The 22,429-nt window shown below is 48.1% G+C and overlaps 1 protein-coding gene across 1 annotated transcript in view; it reads right to left on the bottom strand.

The window, feature by feature from the left end:
* Positions 1-386: 386 nt before the first annotated feature.
* Positions 387-22,429, bottom strand: part of LOC144488598 (cap-specific mRNA (nucleoside-2'-O-)-methyltransferase 1-like) — a gene marked incomplete at its 3' end in the record, with an annotated part of 72,125 nt that continues 50,082 nt past the window's right edge. Inside the window, exon 9 of the mRNA XM_078206658.1 lies at positions 387-444. Within this exon, the coding sequence (XP_078062784.1) occupies positions 387-444 (58 nt within the window). The remainder of the gene's footprint in view (positions 445-22,429) is intronic.

The following is a 22,429-nucleotide window of genomic DNA, read 5'->3' as shown; positions in this document are numbered from 1 at the left end:
AGAGGGAAGGAGGGAGGGGGGAAGGGGGAGAGGGAAGGAGGGAGGGGGGAAAGGGGAGAGGGAAGAGGGGAGAGGGAAGGGGGAGAGGGAAGGGGGAGAGGGAAGGGGGAGAGGGAAGGGGGAGGGGGAGGGGGGAGGGGGAAGGGGAGGGGGAAGGGAAGGGGGGAGGGGGGAGGGGGAAGGGGGAGGGGGAGGGGAAGGGGGAGGAGGAAGGGGGGAGGGGGGGGAGGGGAAGGGGAGAGGGAAGGGGGGAGGGGGAGGGGGAGAGGGAAGGGGAGGGGGAGGGGGAAGGGAGAGGAGGTGGATGGGGTGGAGAGGAAATAATGGTGAGAGTGCGGAGATGGGGAGATTGGGCTGGTAGAGGAGGGTAATTCAAAGATAATCACCCCCCACAGTTTGAGGCACTCCTTCCGGATGTCAGCCTGACACGTCTCATTCAGATTCCTGAAGGAAAAAAACACAGACTTAGGGAGAAGGGTTCGTGTTAGAGCAGCTCTCAATTTACACATCACCCAAAAGCATAACCATCAACCAGCTAACTCCCCACACCGTAACCATCAACCAGCTAACTCCCCACACCGTAACCATCAACCAGCTAACTCCCCACACCGTAACCATCAACCAGCTAACTCCCCACACCGTAACCATCAACCAGCTAACTCCCCACACCGTAACCATCAACCAGCTAACTCCCCACAACGTAACCATCAACCAGCTAACTCCCCACACCGTAACCATTAACCAGCTAACTCCCACACCGTAACCATTAACCAGCTAACTACCCACACCGTAACCATCAACCAGCTAACTCCCCACACCGTAACCATCAACCAGCTAACTCCCCACACCGTAACCATCAACCAGCTAACTCCCCACACCGTAACCATTAACCAGCTAACTCCCCACACCGTAACCATTAACCAGCTAACTCCCCACACCGTAACCATCAACCAGCTAACTCCCCACACCGTAACCATTAACCAGCTAACTCCCCACACCGCTCCTGTTCCCAGGAGCAGGCTGAGGGTAAGAGAGTGGGTTTTCTGACTTTAATTAATTATTTATTTTTTCAGTTAATTTTGGGTTTAAAATCGGAGGTTTTTTTCAAAATCGGAAGTAGGCCCAGGAGAGGCCTGGGGAAGTTTTTGGAGGGTTTAAAAGCGCACCAAAGTATACAGCGGGCAGCATCGTAGTGGGCAGCAGAGTGAGTGGGAAGTTGAGTGAGCTGTCAGGGCTTTGGCTCACAGGGCTTGGACGAGCAGGGGTGAGTTTTTGTTTCCTTACACTCTTATTAACTTTTCACTGTCTTACTTGACATAAAGTGTCCAGTATGAGTGTGAAACCAGTGTGTTGTTCCCAGTGTAGGATGTGGGAGGTCCTGGAGGCATCTGGCCTCCCGGACATCCACATCTGTGAGGGGTGTGTCGAGCTGCGGTTCCTGAGGGCCCGTGTTAGGGAGCTGGAACTGCAGCTCGAGGATCTTAGGCAGGTGAGGGAGAATGAGGAGGTGATAGACAAGAGCTATCATCAGGTGGTCACACCAGGGCCACGGGAGGAGGCCAAGTGGGTGACAGCCAGGAAGGGTAAGGCTAGGGTGGTTGAGAGCACCCCGGTGGATTTGCCCCTGCACAACAAGTACTCCTGCTTGAGTACTGCTGGGGGGGACAGCCCGCCTGGGGGAAGCAGCAGTGGCCGTGTCTCCGCAGTGGAGTCCAGCCCTGTAACTCAGAGGGCTAAGGAAAAGAGGAGGAAGGCGGTATTAATCGGGGACTCGATGGTGAAGGGGACAGACAGGCGTTTCTGCGGAGGTAGGTGGGATTCTCGCATGGTGGTCTGCCTCCCTGGGGCTGGGATCCAGGATGTCGCTAGTCGCGTCCCGGAAATCCTGAGGTGGGAGGGAGAGGAGCCTGAGGTAGCGGTACATATTGGTACCGCTGATATGGGTAGGAAGGGAGAAGGGGTCGTGAAAAGGGAGTACAGGGAATTAGGGAGACAGCTGAGAAAGAGGAAAGCAAAGGTAGTAATCTCAGGATTACTGCCTGTGCCACGGGAAGGTGAGGGCAGGAATGGAGTGAGGTGGAAGATGAATGTGTGGCTGAGGGACTGGTGCAGGGGGCAGGGATTCAGGTTCCTGGACCATTGGGACCTCTTTAGGGGCAGGGGTGATCTGTATACAAAAAACGGGTGGAACTTGAATCACAGGGGGACCAATATCCTGGCCGGTAGGTTGGCTAAGGCTACTGGGGAGAATTTAAACTAGATAGGTTGGGGGGAGGGGAGCTAGAAGAGTTGACTAGGATCAAGGAACTAATTGATGGGGGGGGAGGATGCAGGGGTAAGGGGAATTACAAAATTAATGGTAGAGGAGAGGGTGCAAGTGAATGAAGGCGGTAATTTAGATAAGGGAGTAGAGGGAGAGGGTGTTCGCGACTCATCAAAGCGGGTCCAGATAAAAGCTGGAATAAGGACACTTTGCCTGAATGCACGAAGCATTCGGAACAAGGTAAATGAGTTGATGGTGCAAATCAGCACAAGTGGGTACGATCTAGTGGCCATTACAGAAACGTGGCTGAAAGGTGACCAGGACTGGGAGATGAATATCCAGGGGTATCAGGCGTTTAGGAAGAAGACAGGAAGGAAAAGGTGGTGGGGTCGCGCTATTAATAAGAGATAATATCAGGGTAGTACTGAGGGATGACATAGGCTCTGAGGAACAAAACGTGGAATCATTATGGGTAGAGATGAGGAATAGTAGAGGGAGAAAGACACTAGTAGGTGTGGTATATAGGCCCCCAAATAATAATGTTGAGGTAGGGAGGGCTATAAACAAGCAGATAAGGGATGCGTGTAAAAACGGAACGGCAATAATCATGGGGGACTTCAACATGCACATTGACTGGCAGACTCAAGTCGGTAAGGGTGGAATGGAGGAAGAGTTCTTAGAATGCTGTCGGGATCGTTTCCTTGAACAGCATGTTACGGAACCGACGAGGGAACGAGCTATTTTGGATCTGGTATTGTGTAACGAGGTAGGTAGAATTAAGGATCTTATTGTGAAGGACCCTCTTGGGTCTAGTGACCACAATATGGTCGAATTTCTGATTCAGATGGAAGAGGAGAAAGTTTGGTCCCAAACCAGTGTCCTCTGTTTGAACAGAGGGAAATATGATAGGATGAGGGATGAATTGGCTAAGGTAGACTGGGAGAGCAGGCTGGCAGGTAGGATAGCTGAGGAACAGTGGAGGATTTTTAAGGAGATCCTTTTCAGTTCTCGACAAAAATATATTCCAGCAAAAAACAAGGATTGTAAGAAAAGGGAGAACCAGCCGTGGATAACGAAGGAAATAAAGGAGAGTATTAAAATAAAAACAGCTGCGTACAGAGTGGCCAAAAATAGTGGAGAAACAAGTGATTGGGAAAAATTTAAGAAACAACAAAGAGAGACTAAGAAAGCGATAAAGAAAGGAAGGATAGACTATGAAGCTAGGCTAGCAATTAATATAAAAAATGATAGTAAAAGTTTTTATAAATATATAAAAAGGAATAGAGTGGCTAGAGTGAATGTTGGACCCTTGGAGGACGAGAGGGGGGAGTTAATAGTGGGAAATGAGGATATGGCTGAGTGTTTAAATAAGTTTTTTGTGTCGGTCTTCACGGTGGAGGACACAAATAGTTTGCCAAATATTAACGACAGAGGGTTGGCAGCAGGAGAAATACTTAATACAATTAATGTTACCAGAGAGGCAGTGCTGGGTAGACTAATGGGACTGAAGGTGGACAAGTCCCCGGGTCCGGATGGAATGCATCCCAGGGTATTGAAAGAAATGTCAGAGGTAATAGTGGATGCGTTAGTGATTATTTATCAAAACTCGTTGCATTCTGGGGTAGTGCCGGTTGATTGGAAAACGGCTAATGTTACGCCGCTGTTTAAAAAAGGAAGGAGACAAAAGGCGGGTAACTATAGGCCGGTCAGCTTAACGTCTGTAGTAGGGAAAATGCTGGAATCCATTATTAAAGAGGAGATAGCAGGGCATCTGGATAGAAATGGTTCGATCAATCAGACGCAGCATGGATTCATGAGGGGAAAGTCGTGCTTGACGAACATGTTGGATTTTTATGAAGATGTGACTAGGGCGGTTGATGGAGGAGAACCGGTGGATGCGGTGTTTTTGGATTTCCAAAAGGCGTTTGATAAGGTGCCCCATAAAAGGCTGCTGAAGAAGATTAGGGCACACGGAGTTGGGGGTAGTGTGTTAAAGTGGATTGGGGACTGGCTATCCGACAGGAAGCAAAGAGTCGGAATAAATGGGTGTTTTTCCGGTTGGAGGAAGGTAACTAGTGGCGTGCCGCAGGGATCGGTACTCGGGCCGCAACTGTTTACCATTTATATAGATGATCTGGAGGAGGGGACGGAGTGTAGGGTAACGAGGTTTGCAGACGACACAAAAATAAGTGGAAAAGTGAATCGTGTGGAGGACGGAGAAGATCTGCAGAGAGATTTGGACAGGCTGAGTGAGTGGGCGAGGATATGGCAAATGGAGTATAACGTTGATAAATGCGAGGTTATACACTTTGGAGGAAATAATAACAAATGGGATTACTATCTCAATGGAAACAAATTAAAACATGCTACCGTGCAAAGGGACCTGGGGGTCCTTGTGCATGAGACGCAAAAGCCCAGTCTGCAGGTACAACAGGTGATCAAGAAGGCAAATGGGATGTTGGCCTATATCGCGAGGGGGATAGAATATAAAAGCAGGGATGTCTTGATGCACCTGTACAGGGCATTGGTGAGGCCGCAGCTGGAATACTGTGTGCAGTATTGGTCCCCTTATATGAGGAAGGATATATTGGCATTGGAGGGAGTGCAGAGAAGGTTCACCAGGTTGATACCGGAGATGAGGGGTTTGGATTATGAGGAGAGGCTGAGGAGATTGGGTTTGTACTCGTTGGAGTTTAGAAGGATGAGGGGGGATCTTATGGAGACTTATAAGATAATGCGGGGGCTGGATAGGGTGGAGGCGGAGAGATTCTTTCCACTTAGTAAGGAAGTTAAAACTAGAGGACACAGCCTCAAAATAAAGGGGGGTCGGTTTAAGACATAATTGAGGAGGAACTTCTTCTCCCAGAGGGTGGTGAATCTCTGGAATTCTCTGCCCACTGAGGTGGTGGAGGCTACCTCGCTGAATATGTTTAAAGCGCGGATGGATGGATTTCTGATCGGTAAGGGAATTAAGGGTTATGGGGATCAGGCGGGTAAGTGGTACTGATCCACGTCAGATCAGCCATGATCTTATTGAATGGCGGGGCAGGCTCGAGGGGCTAGATGGCCTACTCCTGCTCCTATTTCTTATGTTCTTATGTTCTTATGTATTAGGATGCAGCGAACAATATTGCTTCTTGCATGCTGTATAAATAAAACACACCGTTCATAGAGTACACAGGGAAGAAGGGGAAAAGGGGGTGCAGAGTACAGTACTTCAGTAGGTCAGAGAGTGAGAGAGACAGAATTCACCGTGAGTCTGAGAGAGAGAGGGAGAATTCACCGTGTGTCTGAGAGAGAGACAGAAATCACCGTGTGTCTGAGGGAGAGACAGAATTCACCGTGTGTCTGAGAGAGAGAGACAGAATTCACCGTGCAGAGAGAGACAGAATTCACCGTGTGTCTGAGGGAGAGACAGAATTCACCGTGTGTCTGAGAGAGACAGAATTCACCGTGTGTCTGAGAGAGAGACAGAATTCACCGTGTGTCTGAGAGAGAGACAGAATTCACCGTGTGTCTGAGAGAGACAGAATTCACCTTGTGTCTGAGAGAGACAGAATTCATCATGTGTCTGAGAGAGAGACAGAATTCACCTTGTGTCTGAGAGAGACAGAATTCACCGTGTGTCTGAGAGAGACAGAATTCACCGTGTGTCTGAGAGAGAGACAGAATTCACCGTGTGTCTGAGAGAGACAGAATTCACCGTGTGTCTGAGAGGGAAAATTCACCGTGTGTCTGAGAGAGAGACAGAATTCACCGTGTGTCTGAGAGAGAGACAGAATTCACAGTGTGTCTGAGAGAGAGGGAGAATTCACCGTATGTCTGAGAGAGAGACAGAATTCACAGTGTATCTGAGAGAGACAGAATTCACCGTGTGTCTGAGAGAGAGACAGAATTCACCGCGTGTCTGAGAGAGACAGAATTCACAGTGTGTCTGAGAGAGACAGAATTCACCGTGTGTCTGAGAGAGACAGAATTCACAGTGTGTCTGAGAGAGACAGAATTCACAGTGTGTCTGAGAGAGACAGAATTCACCGTGTGTCTGAGAGAGAGACAGAATTCACCGTGTGTCTGAGAGAGAGAAAGAATTCACCGTGTGTCTGAGAGAGAGACAGAATTCACCGTGTGTCTGAGAGAGAGACAGAATTCACAGTGTGTCTGAGAGACAGAATTCACCATGTGTCTGAGAGAGAGACAGAATTCACAGTGTGTCTGAGAGAGAGACAGAATTCACCGTGTGTCTGAGAGACAGAATTCACCATGTGTCTGAGAGAGAGACAGAATTCACCATGTGTCTGAGAGACAGAATTCACCGTGTGTCTGAGAGAGACAGAATTCACCGTGTGTCTGAGAGAGAGACAGAATTCACCATGTGTCTGAGAGACAGAATTCACCGTGTGTCTGAGAGAGACAGACAGAATTCACAGTGTGTCTGAGAGAGAGACAGAATTCACCATGTGTCTGAGAGACAGAATTCACCGTGTGTCTGAGAGAGACAGACAGAATTCACCGTGTGTCTGAGAGAGAGACAGAATTCACAGTGTGTCTGAGAGACAGAATTCACCGCGTGTCTGAGAGAGAGACAGAATTCACCGTGTGTCTGAGAGAGAGAGAGAATTCACCGTGTGTCTGAGAGACAGACAGAATTCACCGTGTGTCTGAGAGACAGAATTCACCGTGTGTTTGAGAGAGACAGAATTCACCGTGTGTCTGAGAGAGAGACAGAATTCTCCGTGCGTCTGAGAGAGAGACAGAATTCTCCGTGTGTCTGAGAGAGAGACAGAATTCACCGTGTGTCTGAGAGAGAGACAGAATTCACCGTGTGTCTGAGAGAGAGACAGAATTCACCGTGTGTCTGAGAGAGAGGGAGAATTCACCGTATGTCTGAGAGAGAGACAGAATTCACAGTGTGTCTGAGAGACAGAATTCACCATGTGTCTGAGAGAGAGACAGAATTCACAGTGTGTCTGAGAGAGAGACAGAATTCACCGTGTGTCTGAGAGACAGAATTCACCATGTGTCTGAGAGAGAGACAGAATTCACCATGTGTCTGAGAGACAGAATTCACCGTGTGTCTGAGAGAGACAGAATTCACAGTGTGTCTGAGAGAGAGACAGAATTCACCGTGTGTCTGAGAGGGAAAATTCACCTTGTGCCTGAGAGAGAGACAGAGTTCACCGTGTGTCTGAGAGAGAGACAGAATTCACAGTGTGTCTGAGAGAGACAGAATTCACCGTGTGTCTGAGAGAGACAGAATTCACCATGTGTCTGAGAGACAGAATTCACCATGTGTCTGAGAGAGAGACAGAATTCACCGTGTGTCTGAGAGAGACAGAATTCACCATGTGTCTGAGAGACAGAATTCACCGTGTGTCTGAGAGAGAGACTGAATTCACCGTGTGTCTGAGAGAGAGACAGAATTCACCGTGTGTCTGAGAGAGACAGAATTCACCGTGTGTCTGAGAGTGACAGAATTCACCGTGTGTCTGAGAGAGTGACAGAATTCACAGTGTGTCTGAGAGACAGACAGAATTCACCGTGTGTCTGAGAGACAGAATTCACCGTGTGTCTGAGAGAGAGACAGAATTCACAGTGTGTCTGAGAGAGAGGGAGAATTCACCGTGTGTCCGAGAGACAGAATTCACCGTGTGTCTGAGAGAGAGAGACAGAATTCAGTGTGTCTGAATGAGAGACAGAATTCTCCGTGTGTCTGAGAGACAGAATACACCGTGTGTCTGAGAGAGAGACAGAATTCACCGTGTGTCTGAGAGAGAGACAGAATTCACCGTGTGTCTGAGAGAGAGACAGAATTCAGTGTGTCTGAGAGAGACAGAATTCACCATGTGTCTGAGAGAGAGACAGAATTCACCGTGTGTCCGAGAGAGACAGAATTCACCGTGTGTCTGAGAGACAGAATTCACCGTGTGTCTGAGAGAGAGACTGAATTCACCGTGTGTCTGAGAGAGAGACAGAATTCACCGTGTGTCTGAGAGAGAGACAGAATTCACCGTGTGTCTGAGAGAGTGACAGAATTCACCGTGTGTCTGAGAGAGTGACAGAATTCACAGTGTGTCTGAGAGACAGACAGAATTCACCGTGTGTCTGAGAGAGACAGAATTCACCGTGTGTCTGAGAGAGAGACAGAATTCACAGTGTGTCTGAGAGAGAGACAGAATTCACCGTGTGTCCGAGAGAGAGACAGAATTCACCGTGTGTCTGAGAGAGAGAGACAGAATTCAGTGTGTCTGAATGAGAGACAGAATTCTCCGTGTGTCTGAGAGACAGTATACACCGTGTGTCTGAGAGAGAGACAGAATTCAGTGTGTCTGAGGGAGACAGAATTCTCCGTGTGACTGAGAGACAGAATTCACCGTGTGTCTGAGAGAGAGAGAGAATTCACCGTGTGTCTGAGAGAGACAGAATTCAGTGTGTCTGAATGAGAGACAGAATTCACCGTGTGTCTGAGAGACAGAATGCACCGTGTCTGAGAGAGAGACAAAATTCACCGTGTATCTGCGAGAGTGACAGAATTCACCGTGTGTCTGAGAGAGACAGAATTCACAGTGTGTCTGAGAGACAGACAGAATTCACCGTGTGTCTGAGAGAGACAGAATTCACCGTGTGTCTGAGAGAGAGACAGAATTCACAGTGTGTCTGAGAGAGAGGGAGAATTCACCGTGTGTCCGAGAGAGAGACAGAATTCACCGTGTGTCTGAGAGAGAGAGACAGAATTCAGTGTGTCTGAGAGAGAGACAGAATTCAGTGTGTCTGAGAGAGAGACAGAATTCAGTGTGTCTGAGAGAGAGACAGAATTCTCCGTGTGTCTGAGAGACAGAATTCACCGTGTGTCTGATAGAGAGAGAGAATTCACCGTGTGTCTGAGAGAGAGACAGAATGCACCGTGTGTCTGAGAGAGAGACAGAATTCACCGTGTGTCTGCGAGAGTGACAGAATTCACCGTGTGTCTGAGAGAGACAGAATTCACAGTGTGTCTGAGAGACAGACAGAATTCACCGTGTGTCTGAGAGAGACAGAATTCACCGTGTGTCTGAGAGAGAGACAGAATTCACAGTGTGTCTGAGAGAGAGGGAGAATTCACCGTGTGTCCGAGAGAGAGACAGAATTCACTGTGTGTCTGAGAGAGAGAGAGACAGAATTCAGTGTGTCTGAGAGAGAGACAGAATTCAGTGTGTCTGAGAGACAGAATTCAGTGTGTCTGAGAGAGAGACAGAATTCTCCGTGTGACTGAGAGACAGAATTCACCGTGTGTCTGAGAGAGAGAGAGAATTCACCGTGTGTCTGAGAGAGAGACAGAATTCACCGTGTGTCTGAGAGAGAGACAGAATTCACCGTGTGTCTGAGTGACAGAATTCACCGTGTGTCTGAGAGAGAGACAGAATTCACCGTGTGTCTGAGAGAGACAGACAGAATTCACCGTGTGTTTGAGAGAGAGACAGAATTCACCGTGTGTCTGAGACACAGAATTCACAGTGTGTCTGAGAGAGACAGAATTCACCGTGTGTCTGAGAGACAGACAGTATTCACAGTGTGTCTGAGAGAGACAGAATTCACCGTGTGTCTGAGAGAGAGACAGAATTCACCGTGTGTCTGAGAGAGACAGAATTCACCGTGTGTCTGAGAGACAGACAGAATTCACAGTGTGTCAGAGAGAGAGACAGAATTCACCGTGTGTCTGAGAGAGAGACAGAATTCACCGTGTGTCTGAGAGAGAGACAGAATTCACCGTGTCTGAGAGAGAGACAGAATTCAGAGTGTGTCTGAGAGGAGACAGAATTCACCGTGTGAAACATAGAAACATAGAAACCCTACAGTGCAGAAGGAGGCCATTCGGCCCATCGAGTCTGCACCGACCACAATCCCACCCAGGCCCTACCCCCCCATATTTACCCGCTAATCCCTCTAACCAACGCATCTCAGAATTCTAAGGGGCAATTTTTAACCTGGCCAATCAACCTAACCCGCACATCTTTGGACTGTGGGAGGAAACCGGAGCACCCGGAGGAAACCCACGCAGACACGAGGAGAATGTGCAAACTCCACACAGACAGTGACCCGAGCCGGGAATCGAACCTGGGACGCTGGAGCTGTGAAGCAGCAGTGCTAACCACTGTGCTACTGTGCCGTGTGTCTGAGAGAGAGACAGAATTCACCGTGTGTCTGAGAGAGAGACAGAATTCACCGTGTGTCTGAGGGAGAGACATAATTTACAGTGTGTCTGAGGGAGAGACAGAATTCACCGTGTGTCTGAGAGAGAGACAGAATTCACCGTGTGTCTGAGAGAGAGACAGAATTCATCGTGTGTCTGAGAGACAGAATTCACAGTGTGTCAGAGAGACAGAATTCACCGTGTGTCTCAGAGAGACAGAATTCACCGTGTCTGAGAGACAGAATTCACCGTGTCTGAGAGACAGAATTCACCGTGTGTCTGAGAGACAGAATTCACCGTGTGTCTGAGGGAGAGACAGAATTCACAGTGTGTCTGAGAGTGAGGGAGAATTCACCGTGTGTCCGAGAGAGAGACAGAATTCACCGTGTGTCTCAGAGAGAGAGACAGAATTCAGTGTGTCTGAGAGAGAGAGACAGAATTCTCCGTGTGTTTGAGAGACAGAATTCACCGTGTGTCTGAGAGAGAGACAGAATTCACCGTGTGTCTGAGAGAGAGACAGAATTCACCGTGTGTCTGAGAGAGAGACAGAATTCAGTGTGTCTGAGAGAGAGACAGAATTCTCCGTGTGTCTGAGAGACAGAATTCACCGTGTGTCTGAGAGAGAGAGAGAATTCACCGTGTGTCTGAGAGAGAGACAGAATTCACCGTTTTTCTGAGAGAGAGACAGAATTCCCCGTGTGTCTGAGAGACAGAATTCACCGTGTGTCTGAGAGACAGAATTCACCGTGTGTCTGAGAGAGAGAGAGAATTCACCGTGTGTCTGAGAGACAGACAGAATTCACAGTGTGTCAGAGAGAGAGACAGAATTCACCGTGTGTCTGAGAGAGAGACAGAATTCACCGTGTGTCTGAGAGAGACAGAATTCACCGTGTGTCTGAGAGAGACAGAATTCACCGTGTGTCTGAGAGAGACAGAATTCACCGTGTGTCTGAGAGAGAGAGAGAATTCACCGTGTGTCTGAGAGACAGACAGAATTCAGTGTGTCAGAGAGAGAGACAGAATAAACCGTGTGTCTGAGAGAGAGACAGAATTCACAGTGTGTCTGAGAGAGACAGAATTCACAGTGTGCCTGAGAGAGAGACAGAATTCACCGTGTGTCTGAGAGACAGACAGAATTCTCCGTGTGTCTGAGAGAGAGAGACAGAATTCTCCGTGTGTCTGAGAGACAGAATTCACCGTGTGTCTGAGAGAGAGACAGAATTCACCGTGTGTCTGAGAGAGAGACAGAATTCACCGTGTGTCTGAGAGAGAGACAGAATTCAGTGTGTCTGAGAGAGAGACAGAATTCTCCGTGTGTCTGAGAGACAGAATTCACCGTGTGCCTGAGAGAGAGAGAGAATTCACCGTGTGTCTGAGAGAGAGACAGAATTCACCGTGTTTCTGAGAGAGAGACAGAATTCCCCGTGTGTCTGAGAGACAGAATTCACCGTGTGTCTGAGAGACAGAATTCACCGTGTGTCTGAGAGAGAGAGAGAATTCACCGTGTGTCTGAGAGACAGACAGAATTCACAGTGTGTCAGAGAGAGAGACAGAATTCACCGTGTGTCTGAGAGAGAGACAGAATTCACCGTGTGTCTGAGAGAGACAGAATTCACCGTGTGTCTGAGAGAGACAGAATTCACCGTGTGTCTGAGAGACAGAATTCACCGTGTGTCTGAGAGAGAGAGAGAATTCACCGTGTGTCTGAGAGACAGACAGAATTCACAGTGTGTCAGAGAGAGAGACAGAATAAACCGTGTGTCTGAGAGAGACAGAATTCACAGTGTGCCTGAGAGAGAGACAGAATTCACCGTGTGTCTGAGAGACAGACAGAATTCGCCGTGTGTCTGAGGGAGAGACATAATTTACAGTGTGTCTAAGAGAGACAGAATTCACTGTGTGTCTGAGAGAGAGACAGAATTCTCCGTGTGTCTGAGAGAGAGAGAGAGAATTCACCGTGTGTCTGAGAGACAGACAGAATTCACCGTGTGGCTGAGAGAGAGACAGAATTCACCGTGTGTTTGAGAGAGACAGAATTCACCGTGTGTCTGAGAGAGAGACAGAATTCACAGTGTGTCTGGGAGACAGAATTCACCATGTGTCTGAGAGAGAGACAGAATTCACAGTGTCTGAGAGAGTGACAGAATCCACCGTGTGTCTGAGAGAGACAGAATTCACCATGTGTCTGAGAGACAGAATTCACCGAGTGTCTGAGAGAGACAGACAGAATTCACAGTGTGTCTGAGAGAGAGACAGAATTCACCGTGTGTCTGAGAGAGAGACAGAATTCACCGTGTGTCTGAGAGACAGAATTCACAGTGTGTCTGAGAGAGAGACAGAATTCACCGTGTGTCTGAGAGAGAGACAGAATTCACCGTGTGTCTGAGAGACAGAATTCACCGTGTGTCTGAGAGAGAGACAGAATTCACCGTGTGTCTGAGAGACAGAATTCACCGTGTGTCTGAGAGACAGAATTCACCGTGTGTCTGAGAGACAGAATTCACCGTGTCAGAGAGAGACAGAATTCACCGTGTGTCTGAGAGAGAGACAGAATTCACCGTGTGTCCGAGAGAGAGACAGAATTCACCGTGTGTCGCGAGAGAGACAGAATTCACCGTGTGTCTGAGAGAGAGACAGAATTCACCGTGTGTCTGAGAGAGAGAGAGAATTCACCGTGTGTCTGAGAGAGACAGAATTCAGTGTGTCTGAATGAGAGACAGAATTCACCGTGTGTCTGAGAGACAGAATGCACCGTGTGTCTGAGAGAGAGACAGAATTCACCGTGTGTCTGCGAGAGTGACAGAATTCACCGTGTGTCTGAGAGAGACAGAATTCACAGTATGTCTGAGAGACAGACAGAATTCACCGTGTGTCTGAGAGAGACAGAATTCACCGTGTGTCTGAGAGAGAGACAGAATTCACAGTGTGTCTGAGAGAGAGGGAGAATTCACCGTGTGTCCGAGAGAGAGACAGAATTCACCGTGTGTCTGAGAAAGAGAGAGACAGAATTCGGTGTGTCTGAGAGAGAGACAGAATTCAGTGTGTCTGAGAGAGAGACAGAATTCAGTGTGTCTGAGAGAGAGACAGAATTCTCCGTGTGTCTGAGAGACAGAATTCACCGTGTGTCTGAGAGAGAGAGAGAATTCACCGTGTGTCTGAGAGAGAGACAGAATGCACCGTGTGTCTGAGAGAGAGACAGAATTCACCGTGTGTCTGCGAGAGTGACAGAATTCACCGTGTGTCTGAGAGAGACAGAATTCACAGTGTGTCTGAGAGACAGACAGAATTCACCGTGTGTCTGAGAGAGACAGAATTCACCGTGTGTCTGAGAGAGAGACAGAATTCACAGTGTGTCTGAGAGAGAGGGAGAATTCACCGTGTGTCCGAGAGAGAGACAGAATTCACTGTGTGTCTGAGAGAGAGAGAGACAGAATTCAGTGTGTCTGAGAGAGAGACAGAATTCAGTGTGTCTGAGAGACAGAATTCAGTGTGTCTGAGAGAGAGACAGAATTCTCCGTGTGACTGAGAGACAGAATTCACCGTGTGTCTGAGAGAGAGAGAGAATTCACCGTGTGTCTGAGAGAGAGACAGAATTCACCGTGTGTCTGAGAGAGAGACAGAATTCACCGTGTGTCTGAGTGACAGAATTCACCGTGTGTCTGAGAGAGAGACAGAATTCACCGTGTGTCTGAGAGAGACAGACAGAATTCACCGTGTGTTTGAGAGAGAGACAGAATTCACCGTGTGTCTGAGACACAGAATTCACAGTGTGTCTGAGAGAGACAGAATTCACCGTGTGTCTGAGAGACAGACAGTATTCACAGTGTGTCTGAGAGAGACAGAATTCACCGTGTGTCTGAGAGAGAGACAGAATTCACCGTGTGTCTGAGAGAGACAGAATTCACCGTGTGTCTGAGAGACAGACAGAATTCACAGTGTGTCAGAGAGAGAGACAGAATTCACCGTGTGTCTGAGAGAGAGACAGAATTCACCGTGTGTCTGAGAGAGAGACAGAATTCAGAGTGTGTCTGAGAGGAGACAGAATTCACCGTGTGAAACATAGAAACATAGAAACCCTACAGTGCAGAAGGAGGCCATTCGGCCCATCGAGTCTGCACCGACCACAATCCCACCCAGGCCCTACCCCCCCATATTTACCCGCTAATCCCTCTAACCAACGCATCTCAGAATTCTAAGGGGCAATTTTTAACCTGGCCAATCAACCTAACCCGCACATCTTTGGACTGTGGGAGGAAACCGGAGCACCCGGAGGAAACCCACGCAGACACGAGGAGAATGTGCAAACTCCACACAGACAGTGACCCGAGCCGGGAATCGAACCTGGGACGCTGGAGCTGTGAAGCAGCAGTGCTAACCACTGTGCTACTGTGCCGTGTGTCTGAGAGAGAGACAGAATTCACCGTGTGTCTGAGAGAGAGACAGAATTCACCGTGTGGCTGAGGGAGAGACATAATTTACAGTGTGTCTGAGGGAGAGACAGAATTCACCGTGTGTCTGAGAGAGAGACAGAATTCACCGTGTGTCTGAGAGAGAGACAGAATTCATCGTGTGTCTGAGAGACAGAATTCACAGTGTGTCAGAGAGACAGAATTCACCGTGTGTCTCAGAGAGACAGAATTCACCGTGTCTGAGAGACAGAATTCACCGTGTCTGAGAGACAGAATTCACCGTGTGTCTGAGAGACAGAATTCACCGTGTGTCTGAGGGAGAGACAGAATTCAGTGTGTCTGAGAGTGAGGGAGAATTCACCGTGTGTCCGAGAGAGAGACAGAATTCACCGTGTGTCTCAGAGAGAGAGACAGAATTCAGTGTGTCTGAGAGAGAGAGACAGAATTCTCCGTGTGTTTGAGAGACAGAATTCACCGTGTGTCTGAGAGAGAGACAGAATTCACCGTGTGTCTGAGAGAGAGACAGAATTCACCGTGTGTCTGAGAGAGAGACAGAATTCAGTGTGTCTGAGAGAGAGACAGAATTCTCCGTGTGTCTGAGAGACAGAATTCACCGTGTGTCTGAGAGAGAGAGAGAATTCACCGTGTGTCTGAGAGAGAGACAGAATTCACCGTGTTTCTGAGAGAGAGACAGAATTCCCCGTGTGTCTGAGAGACAGAATTCACCGTGTGTCTGAGAGAGAGAGAGAATTCACCGTGTGTCTGAGAGACAGACAGAATTCACAGTGTGTCAGAGAGAGAGACAGAATTCACCGTGTGTCTGAGAGAGAGACAGAATTCACCGTGTGTCTGAGAGAGACAGAATTCACCGTGTGTCTGAGAGAGACAGAATTCACCGTGTGTCTGAGAGACAGAATTCACCGTGTGTCTGAGAGAGAGAGAGAATTCACCGTGTGTCTGAGAGACAGACAGAATTCAGTGTGTCAGAGAGAGAGACAGAATAAACCGTGTGTCTGAGAGAGAGACAGAATTCACCGTGTGTCTGAGAGGGACAGAATTCACAGTGTGCCTGAGAGAGAGACAGAATTCACCGTGTGTCTGAGAGAGAGACAGAATTCACCGTGTGTCTGAGAGAGAGACAGAATTCACCGTGTGTCTGAGAGAGAGACAGAATTCAGTGTGACTGAGAGAGAGACAGAATTCTCCGTGTGTCTGAGAGACAGAATTCACCGTGTGTCTGAGAGAGAGAGAGAATTCACCGTGTGTCTGAGAGAGAGACAGAATTCACCGTGTGTCTGAGAGAGAGACAGAATTCAGTGTGCCTGAGAGAGAGACAGAATTCACCGTGTGTCTGAGAGACAGACAGAATTCGCCGTGTGTCTGAGGGAGAGACATAATTTACAGTGTGTCTAAGAGAGACAGAATTCACTGTGTGTCTGAGAGAGAGACAGAATTCTCCGTGTGTCTGAGAGAGAGAGAGAGAATTCACCGTGTGTCTGAGAGACAGACAGAATTCACCGTGTGGCTGAGAGAGAGACAGAATTCACCGTGTGTTTGAGAGAGACAGAATTCACCGTGTGTCTGAGAGAGAGACAGAATTCACAGTGTGTCTGGGAGACAGAATTCACCATGTGTCTGAGAGAGAGACAGAATTCACAGTGTCTGAGAGAGTGACAGAATCCACCGTGTGTCTGAGAGAGACAGAATTCACCATGTGTCTGAGAGACAGAATTCACCGAGTGTCTGAGAGAGACAGACAGAATTCACAGTGTGTCTGAGAGAGAGACAGAATTCACCGTGTGTCTGAGAGAGAGACAGAATTCACCGTGTGTCAGAGAGACAGAATTCACAGTGTGTCTGAGAGAGAGACAGAATTCACCGTGTGTCTGAGAGAGAGACAGAATTCACCGTGTGTCTGAGAGACAGAATTCACCGTGTGTCTGAGAGACAGAATTCACCGTGTGTCTGAGAGACAGAATTCACCGTGTGTCTGAGAGACAGAATTCACCGTGTGTCTGAGAGACAGAATTCACCGTGTCAGAGAGAGACAGAATTCACCGTGTGTCTGAGAGAGAGACAGAATTCACCGTGTGTCTGAGAGAGAGACAGAATTCACCGTGTGTCGCGAGAGAGACAGAATTCACCGTGTGTCTGAGAGAGAGACAGAATTCACCGTGTGTCTGAGAGAGAGACAGAATTCACCGTGTGTCTGAGAGAGAGACAGAATTCACCGTGTGTCTGAGAGAGAGACAGAATTCACCGTGTGTCTGAGAGAGAGACAGAATTCACCGTGTGTCTGAGACACAGAATTCACAGTGTGTCTGAGAGAGAGACAGAATTCACCGTGTGTCTGAGAGAGAGAGACAGAATTCAGTGTGTCTGAGAGAGAGACAGAATTCACCGTGTGTCTGAGAGACAGAATTCACCGTGTGTCTGAGAGAGAGACAGAATTCACCGTGTGACTGAGAGACAGAATTCACAGTGTGTCTGAGAGAGACAGAATTCACCGTGTGCCTGAGAGAGAGACAGAATTCACCATGTGTCTGAGAGAGACACAATTCACCGTGTGTCTGAGAGAGAGACAGAATTCACCGTGTGTCTGAGAGAGAGACAGAATTCACAGTGTGTCTGAGAGAGAGACAGAATTCACCGTGTGTCTGAGAGAGAGACAGAATTCACCGTGTGTCTGAGAGAGACAGACAGAATTCACAGTGTATCTGAGAGAGACAGAATTCACCGTGTGTCTGAGAGAGAGACAGAATTCACCGCGTGTCTGAGAGAGACAGAATTCACAGTGTGTCTGAGAGAGACAGAATTCACCGTGTGTCTGAGAGAGACAGAATTCACAGTGTGTCTGAGAGAGACAGAATTCACAGTGTGTCTGAGAGAGACAGAATTCACCGTGTGTCTGAGAGAGAGACAGAATTCACCGTGTGTCTGAGAGAGACAGAATTCACCGTGTGTCTGAGAGAGACAGAATTCACCGTGTGTCTGAGAGACAGAATTCACCGTGTGTCTGAGAGAGAGAGAGAATTCACCGTGTGTCTGAGAGACAGACAGAATTCACAGTGTGTCAGAGAGAGAGACAGAATAAACCGTGTGTCTGAGAGAGAGACAGAATTCACCGTGTGTCTGAGAGAGACAGAATTCACAGTGTGCCTGAGAGAGAGACAGAATTCACCGTGTGTCTGAGAGACAGACAGAATTCGCCGTGTGTCTGAGGGAGAGACATAATTTACAGTGTGTCTAAGAGAGACAGAATTCACTGTGTGTCTGAGAGAGAGACAGAATTCTCCGTGTGTCTGAGAGAGAGAGAGAGAATTCACCGTGTGTCTGAGAGACAGACAGAATTCACCGTGTGGCTGAGAGAGAGACAGAATTCACCGTGTGTTTGAGAGAGACAGAATTCACCGTGTGTCTGAGAGAGAGACAGAATTCACAGTGTGTCTGGGAGACAGAATTCACCATGTGTCTGAGAGAGAGACAGAATTCACAGTGTCTGAGAGAGTGACAGAATCCACCGTGTGTCTGAGAGAGACAGAATTCACCATGTGTCTGAGAGACAGAATTCACCGAGTGTCTGAGAGAGACAGACAGAATTCACAGTGTGTCTGAGAGAGAGACAGAATTCACCGTGTGTCTGAGAGAGAGACAGAATTCACCGTGTGTCAGAGAGACAGAATTCACAGTGTGTCTGAGAGAGAGACAGAATTCACCGTGTGTCTGAGAGAGAGACAGAATTCACCGTGTGTCTGAGAGACAGAATTCACCGTGTGTCTGAGAGACAGAATTCACCGTGTGTCTGAGAGACAGAATTCACCGTGTGTCTGAGAGACAGAATTCACCGTGTGTCTGAGAGACAGAATTCACCGTGTCAGAGAGAGACAGAATTCACCGTGTGTCTGAGAGAGAGACAGAATTCACCGTGTGTCTGAGAGAGAGACAGAATTCACCGTGTGTCGCGAGAGAGACAGAATTCACCGTGTGTCTGAGAGAGAGACAGAATTCACCGTGTGTCTGAGAGAGAGACAGAATTCACCGTGTGTCTGAGAGAGAGACAGAATTCACCGTGTGTCTGAGAGAGAGACAGAATTCACCGTGTGTCTGAGAGAGAGACAGAATTCACCGTGTGTCTGAGACACAGAATTCACAGTGTGTCTGAGAGAGAGACAGAATTCACCGTGTGTCTGAGAGAGAGAGACAGAATTCAGTGTGTCTGAGAGAGAGACAGAATTCACCGTGTGTCTGAGAGACAGAATTCACCGTGTGTCTGAGAGAGAGACAGAATTCACCGTGTGACTGAGAGACAGAATTCACAGTGTGTCTGAGAGAGACAGAATTCACCGTGTGCCTGAGAGAGAGACAGAATTCACCATGTGTCTGAGAGAGACACAATTCACCGTGTGTCTGAGAGAGAGACAGAATTCACCGTGTGTCTGAGAGAGAGACAGAATTCACAGTGTGTCTGAGAGAGAGACAGAATTCACCGTGTGTCTGAGAGAGAGACAGAATTCACCGTGTGTCTGAGAGAGACAGACAGAATTCACAGTGTATCTGAGAGAGACAGAATTCACCGTGTGTCTGAGAGAGAGACAGAATTCACCGCGTGTCTGAGAGAGACAGAATTCACAGTGTGTCTGAGAGAGACAGAATTCACCGTGTGTCTGAGAGAGACAGAATTCACAGTGTGTCTGAGAGAGACAGAATTCACAGTGTGTCTGAGAGAGACAGAATTCACCGTGTGTCTGAGAGAGAGACAGAATTCACCGTGTGTCTGAGAGAGACAGAATTCACCGTGTGTCTGAGAGAGACAGAATTCACCGTGTGTCTGAGAGACAGAATTCACCGTGTGTCTGAGAGAGAGAGAGAATTCACCGTGTGTCTGAGAGACAGACAGAATTCACAGTGTGTCAGAGAGAGAGACAGAATAAACCGTGTGTCTGAGAGAGAGACAGAATTCACCGTGTGTCTGAGAGAGACAGAATTCACAGTGTGCCTGAGAGAGAGACAGAATTCACCGTGTGTCTGAGAGACAGACAGAATTCGCCGTGTGTCTGAGGGAGAGACATAATTTACAGTGTGTCTAAGAGAGACAGAATTCACTGTGTGTCTGAGAGAGAGACAGAATTCTCCGTGTGTCTGAGAGAGAGAGAGAGAATTCACCGTGTGTCTGAGAGACAGACAGAATTCACCGTGTGGCTGAGAGAGAGACAGAATTCACCGTGTGTTTGAGAGAGACAGAATTCACCGTGTGTCTGAGAGAGAGACAGAATTCACAGTGTGTCTGGGAGACAGAATTCACCATGTGTCTGAGAGAGAGACAGAATTCACAGTGTCTGAGAGAGTGACAGAATCCACCGTGTGTCTGAGAGAGACAGAATTCACCATGTGTCTGAGAGACAGAATTCACCGAGTGTCTGAGAGAGACAGACAGAATTCACAGTGTGTCTGAGAGAGAGACAGAATTCACCGTGTGTCTGAGAGAGAGACAGAATTCACCGTGTGTCTGAGAGACAGAATTCACAGTGTGTCTGAGAGAGAGACAGAATTCACCGTGTGTCTGAGAGAGAGACAGAATTCACCGTGTGTCTGAGAGACAGAATTCACCGTGTGTCTGAGAGACAGAATTCACCGTGTGTCTGAGAGACAGAATTCACCGTGTGTCTGAGAGACAGAATTCACCGTGTCAGAGAGAGACAGAATTCACCGTGTGTCTGAGAGAGAGACAGAATTCACCGTGTGTCTGAGAGAGAGACAGAATTCACCGTGTGTCGCGAGAGAGACAGAATTCACCGTGTGTCTGAGAGAGAGACAGAATTCACCGTGTGTCTGAGAGAGAGACAGAATTCACCGTGTGTCTGAGAGAGAGACAGAATTCACCGTGTGTCTGAGAGAGAGACAGAATTCACCGTGTGTCTGAGAGAGAGACAGAATTCACCGTGTGTCTGAGACACAGAATTCACAGTGTGTCTGAGAGAGAGACAGAATTCACCGTGTGTCTGAGAGAGAGAGACAGAATTCAGTGTGTCTGAGAGAGAGACAGAATTCACCGTGTGTCTGAGAGACAGAATTCACCGTGTGTCTGAGAGAGAGACAGAATTCACCGTGTGACTGAGAGACAGAATTCACAGTGTGTCTGAGAGAGACAGAATTCACCGTGTGCCTGAGAGAGAGACAGAATTCACCATGTGTCTGAGAGAGACAGAATTCACCGTGTGTCTGAGAGAGAGACAGAATTCACCGTGTGTCTGAGAGAGAGACAGAATTCACAGTGTGTCTGAGAGAGAGACAGAATTCACCGTGTGTCTGAGAGAGAGACAGAATTCACCGTGTGTCTGAGAGAGACAGACAGAATTCACAGTGTATCTGAGAGAGACAGAATTCACCGTGTGTCTGAGAGAGAGACAGAATTCACCGCGTGTCTGAGAGAGACAGAATTCACAGTGTGTCTGAGAGAGACAGAATTCACCGTGTGTCTGAGAGAGACAGAATTCACAGTGTGTCTGAGAGAGACAGAATTCACAGTGTGTCTGAGAGAGACAGAATTCACCGTGTGTCTGAGAGAGAGACAGAATTCACTGTGTGTCTGAGAGAGAGAAAGAATTCACCGTGTGTCTGAGAGAGAGACAGAATTCACCGTGTGTCTGAGAGAGAGACAGAATTCACCGTGTGCCTGAGAGAGAGACAGAATTCACCATGTGTCTGAGAGACAGAAATCACCGTGTGTCTGAGAGAGAGACAGAATTCACCATGTGTCTGAGAGAGACAGAATTCACCGTGTGTTTGAGAGAGAGACAGAATTCACCATGTGTCTGAGACACAGAATTCACAGTGTGTCTGAGAGAGACAGAATTCACCGTGTGTCTGAGAGACAGACAGAATTCACCGTGTGTCTGAGAGAGAGACAGAATTCACCGTGTGCCTGAGAGAGAGACAGAATTCACCATGTGTCTGAGAGAGACAGAATTCACCGTGTGTCTGAGAGAGAGACAGAATTCACCGTGTGTCTGAGAGAGAGACAGAATTCACAGTGTGTCTGAGAGAGAGACAGAATTCACCGTGTGTCTGAGGGAGAGACATAATTTACAGTGTGTCTGAGAGAGACAGAATTCACTGTGTGTCTGAGAGACAGAATTCACCGTGTGTCTGAGAGAGAGACAGAATTCACCGTGTGTCTGAGAGAGAGACAGAATTCACCGTGTGTCTGAGAGACAGAATTCACCGTGTGTCTGAGAGACAGAATTCACCGTGTGTCTGAGAGACAGAATTCACCGTGTGTCTGAGGGAGAGACATAATTTACAGTGTGTCTGAGAGACAGAATTCATTGTGTGTCTGAGAGACAGAATTCTCCGTGTGTCTGAGAGACAGAATTCACCGTGTGTCTGAGGGACAGACAGAATTCACTGTGTGTCTGAGAGACAGAATTCATCGTGTGTCTGAGAGACAGAATTCACCGTGTGTCTGAGAGAGAGGGAGAATTCACCGTGTGTCCGAGAGAGAGACAGAATTCACCGTGTGTCTGAGAGACAGAATTCACCGTGTGTCTGAGAGACAGAATTCACCGTGTGTCTGAGAGACAGAATTCACAG

The sequence above is a fragment of the Mustelus asterias genome, unplaced genomic scaffold (genome assembly GCF_964213995.1).
Source record: "Mustelus asterias unplaced genomic scaffold, sMusAst1.hap1.1 HAP1_SCAFFOLD_1698, whole genome shotgun sequence".
Classification (NCBI taxonomy): Eukaryota; Metazoa; Chordata; class Chondrichthyes; order Carcharhiniformes; family Triakidae; genus Mustelus; species Mustelus asterias.
Note: the sequence above shows the minus strand (reverse complement) of the source record. Positions and strands in the feature narration are given on the sequence as shown.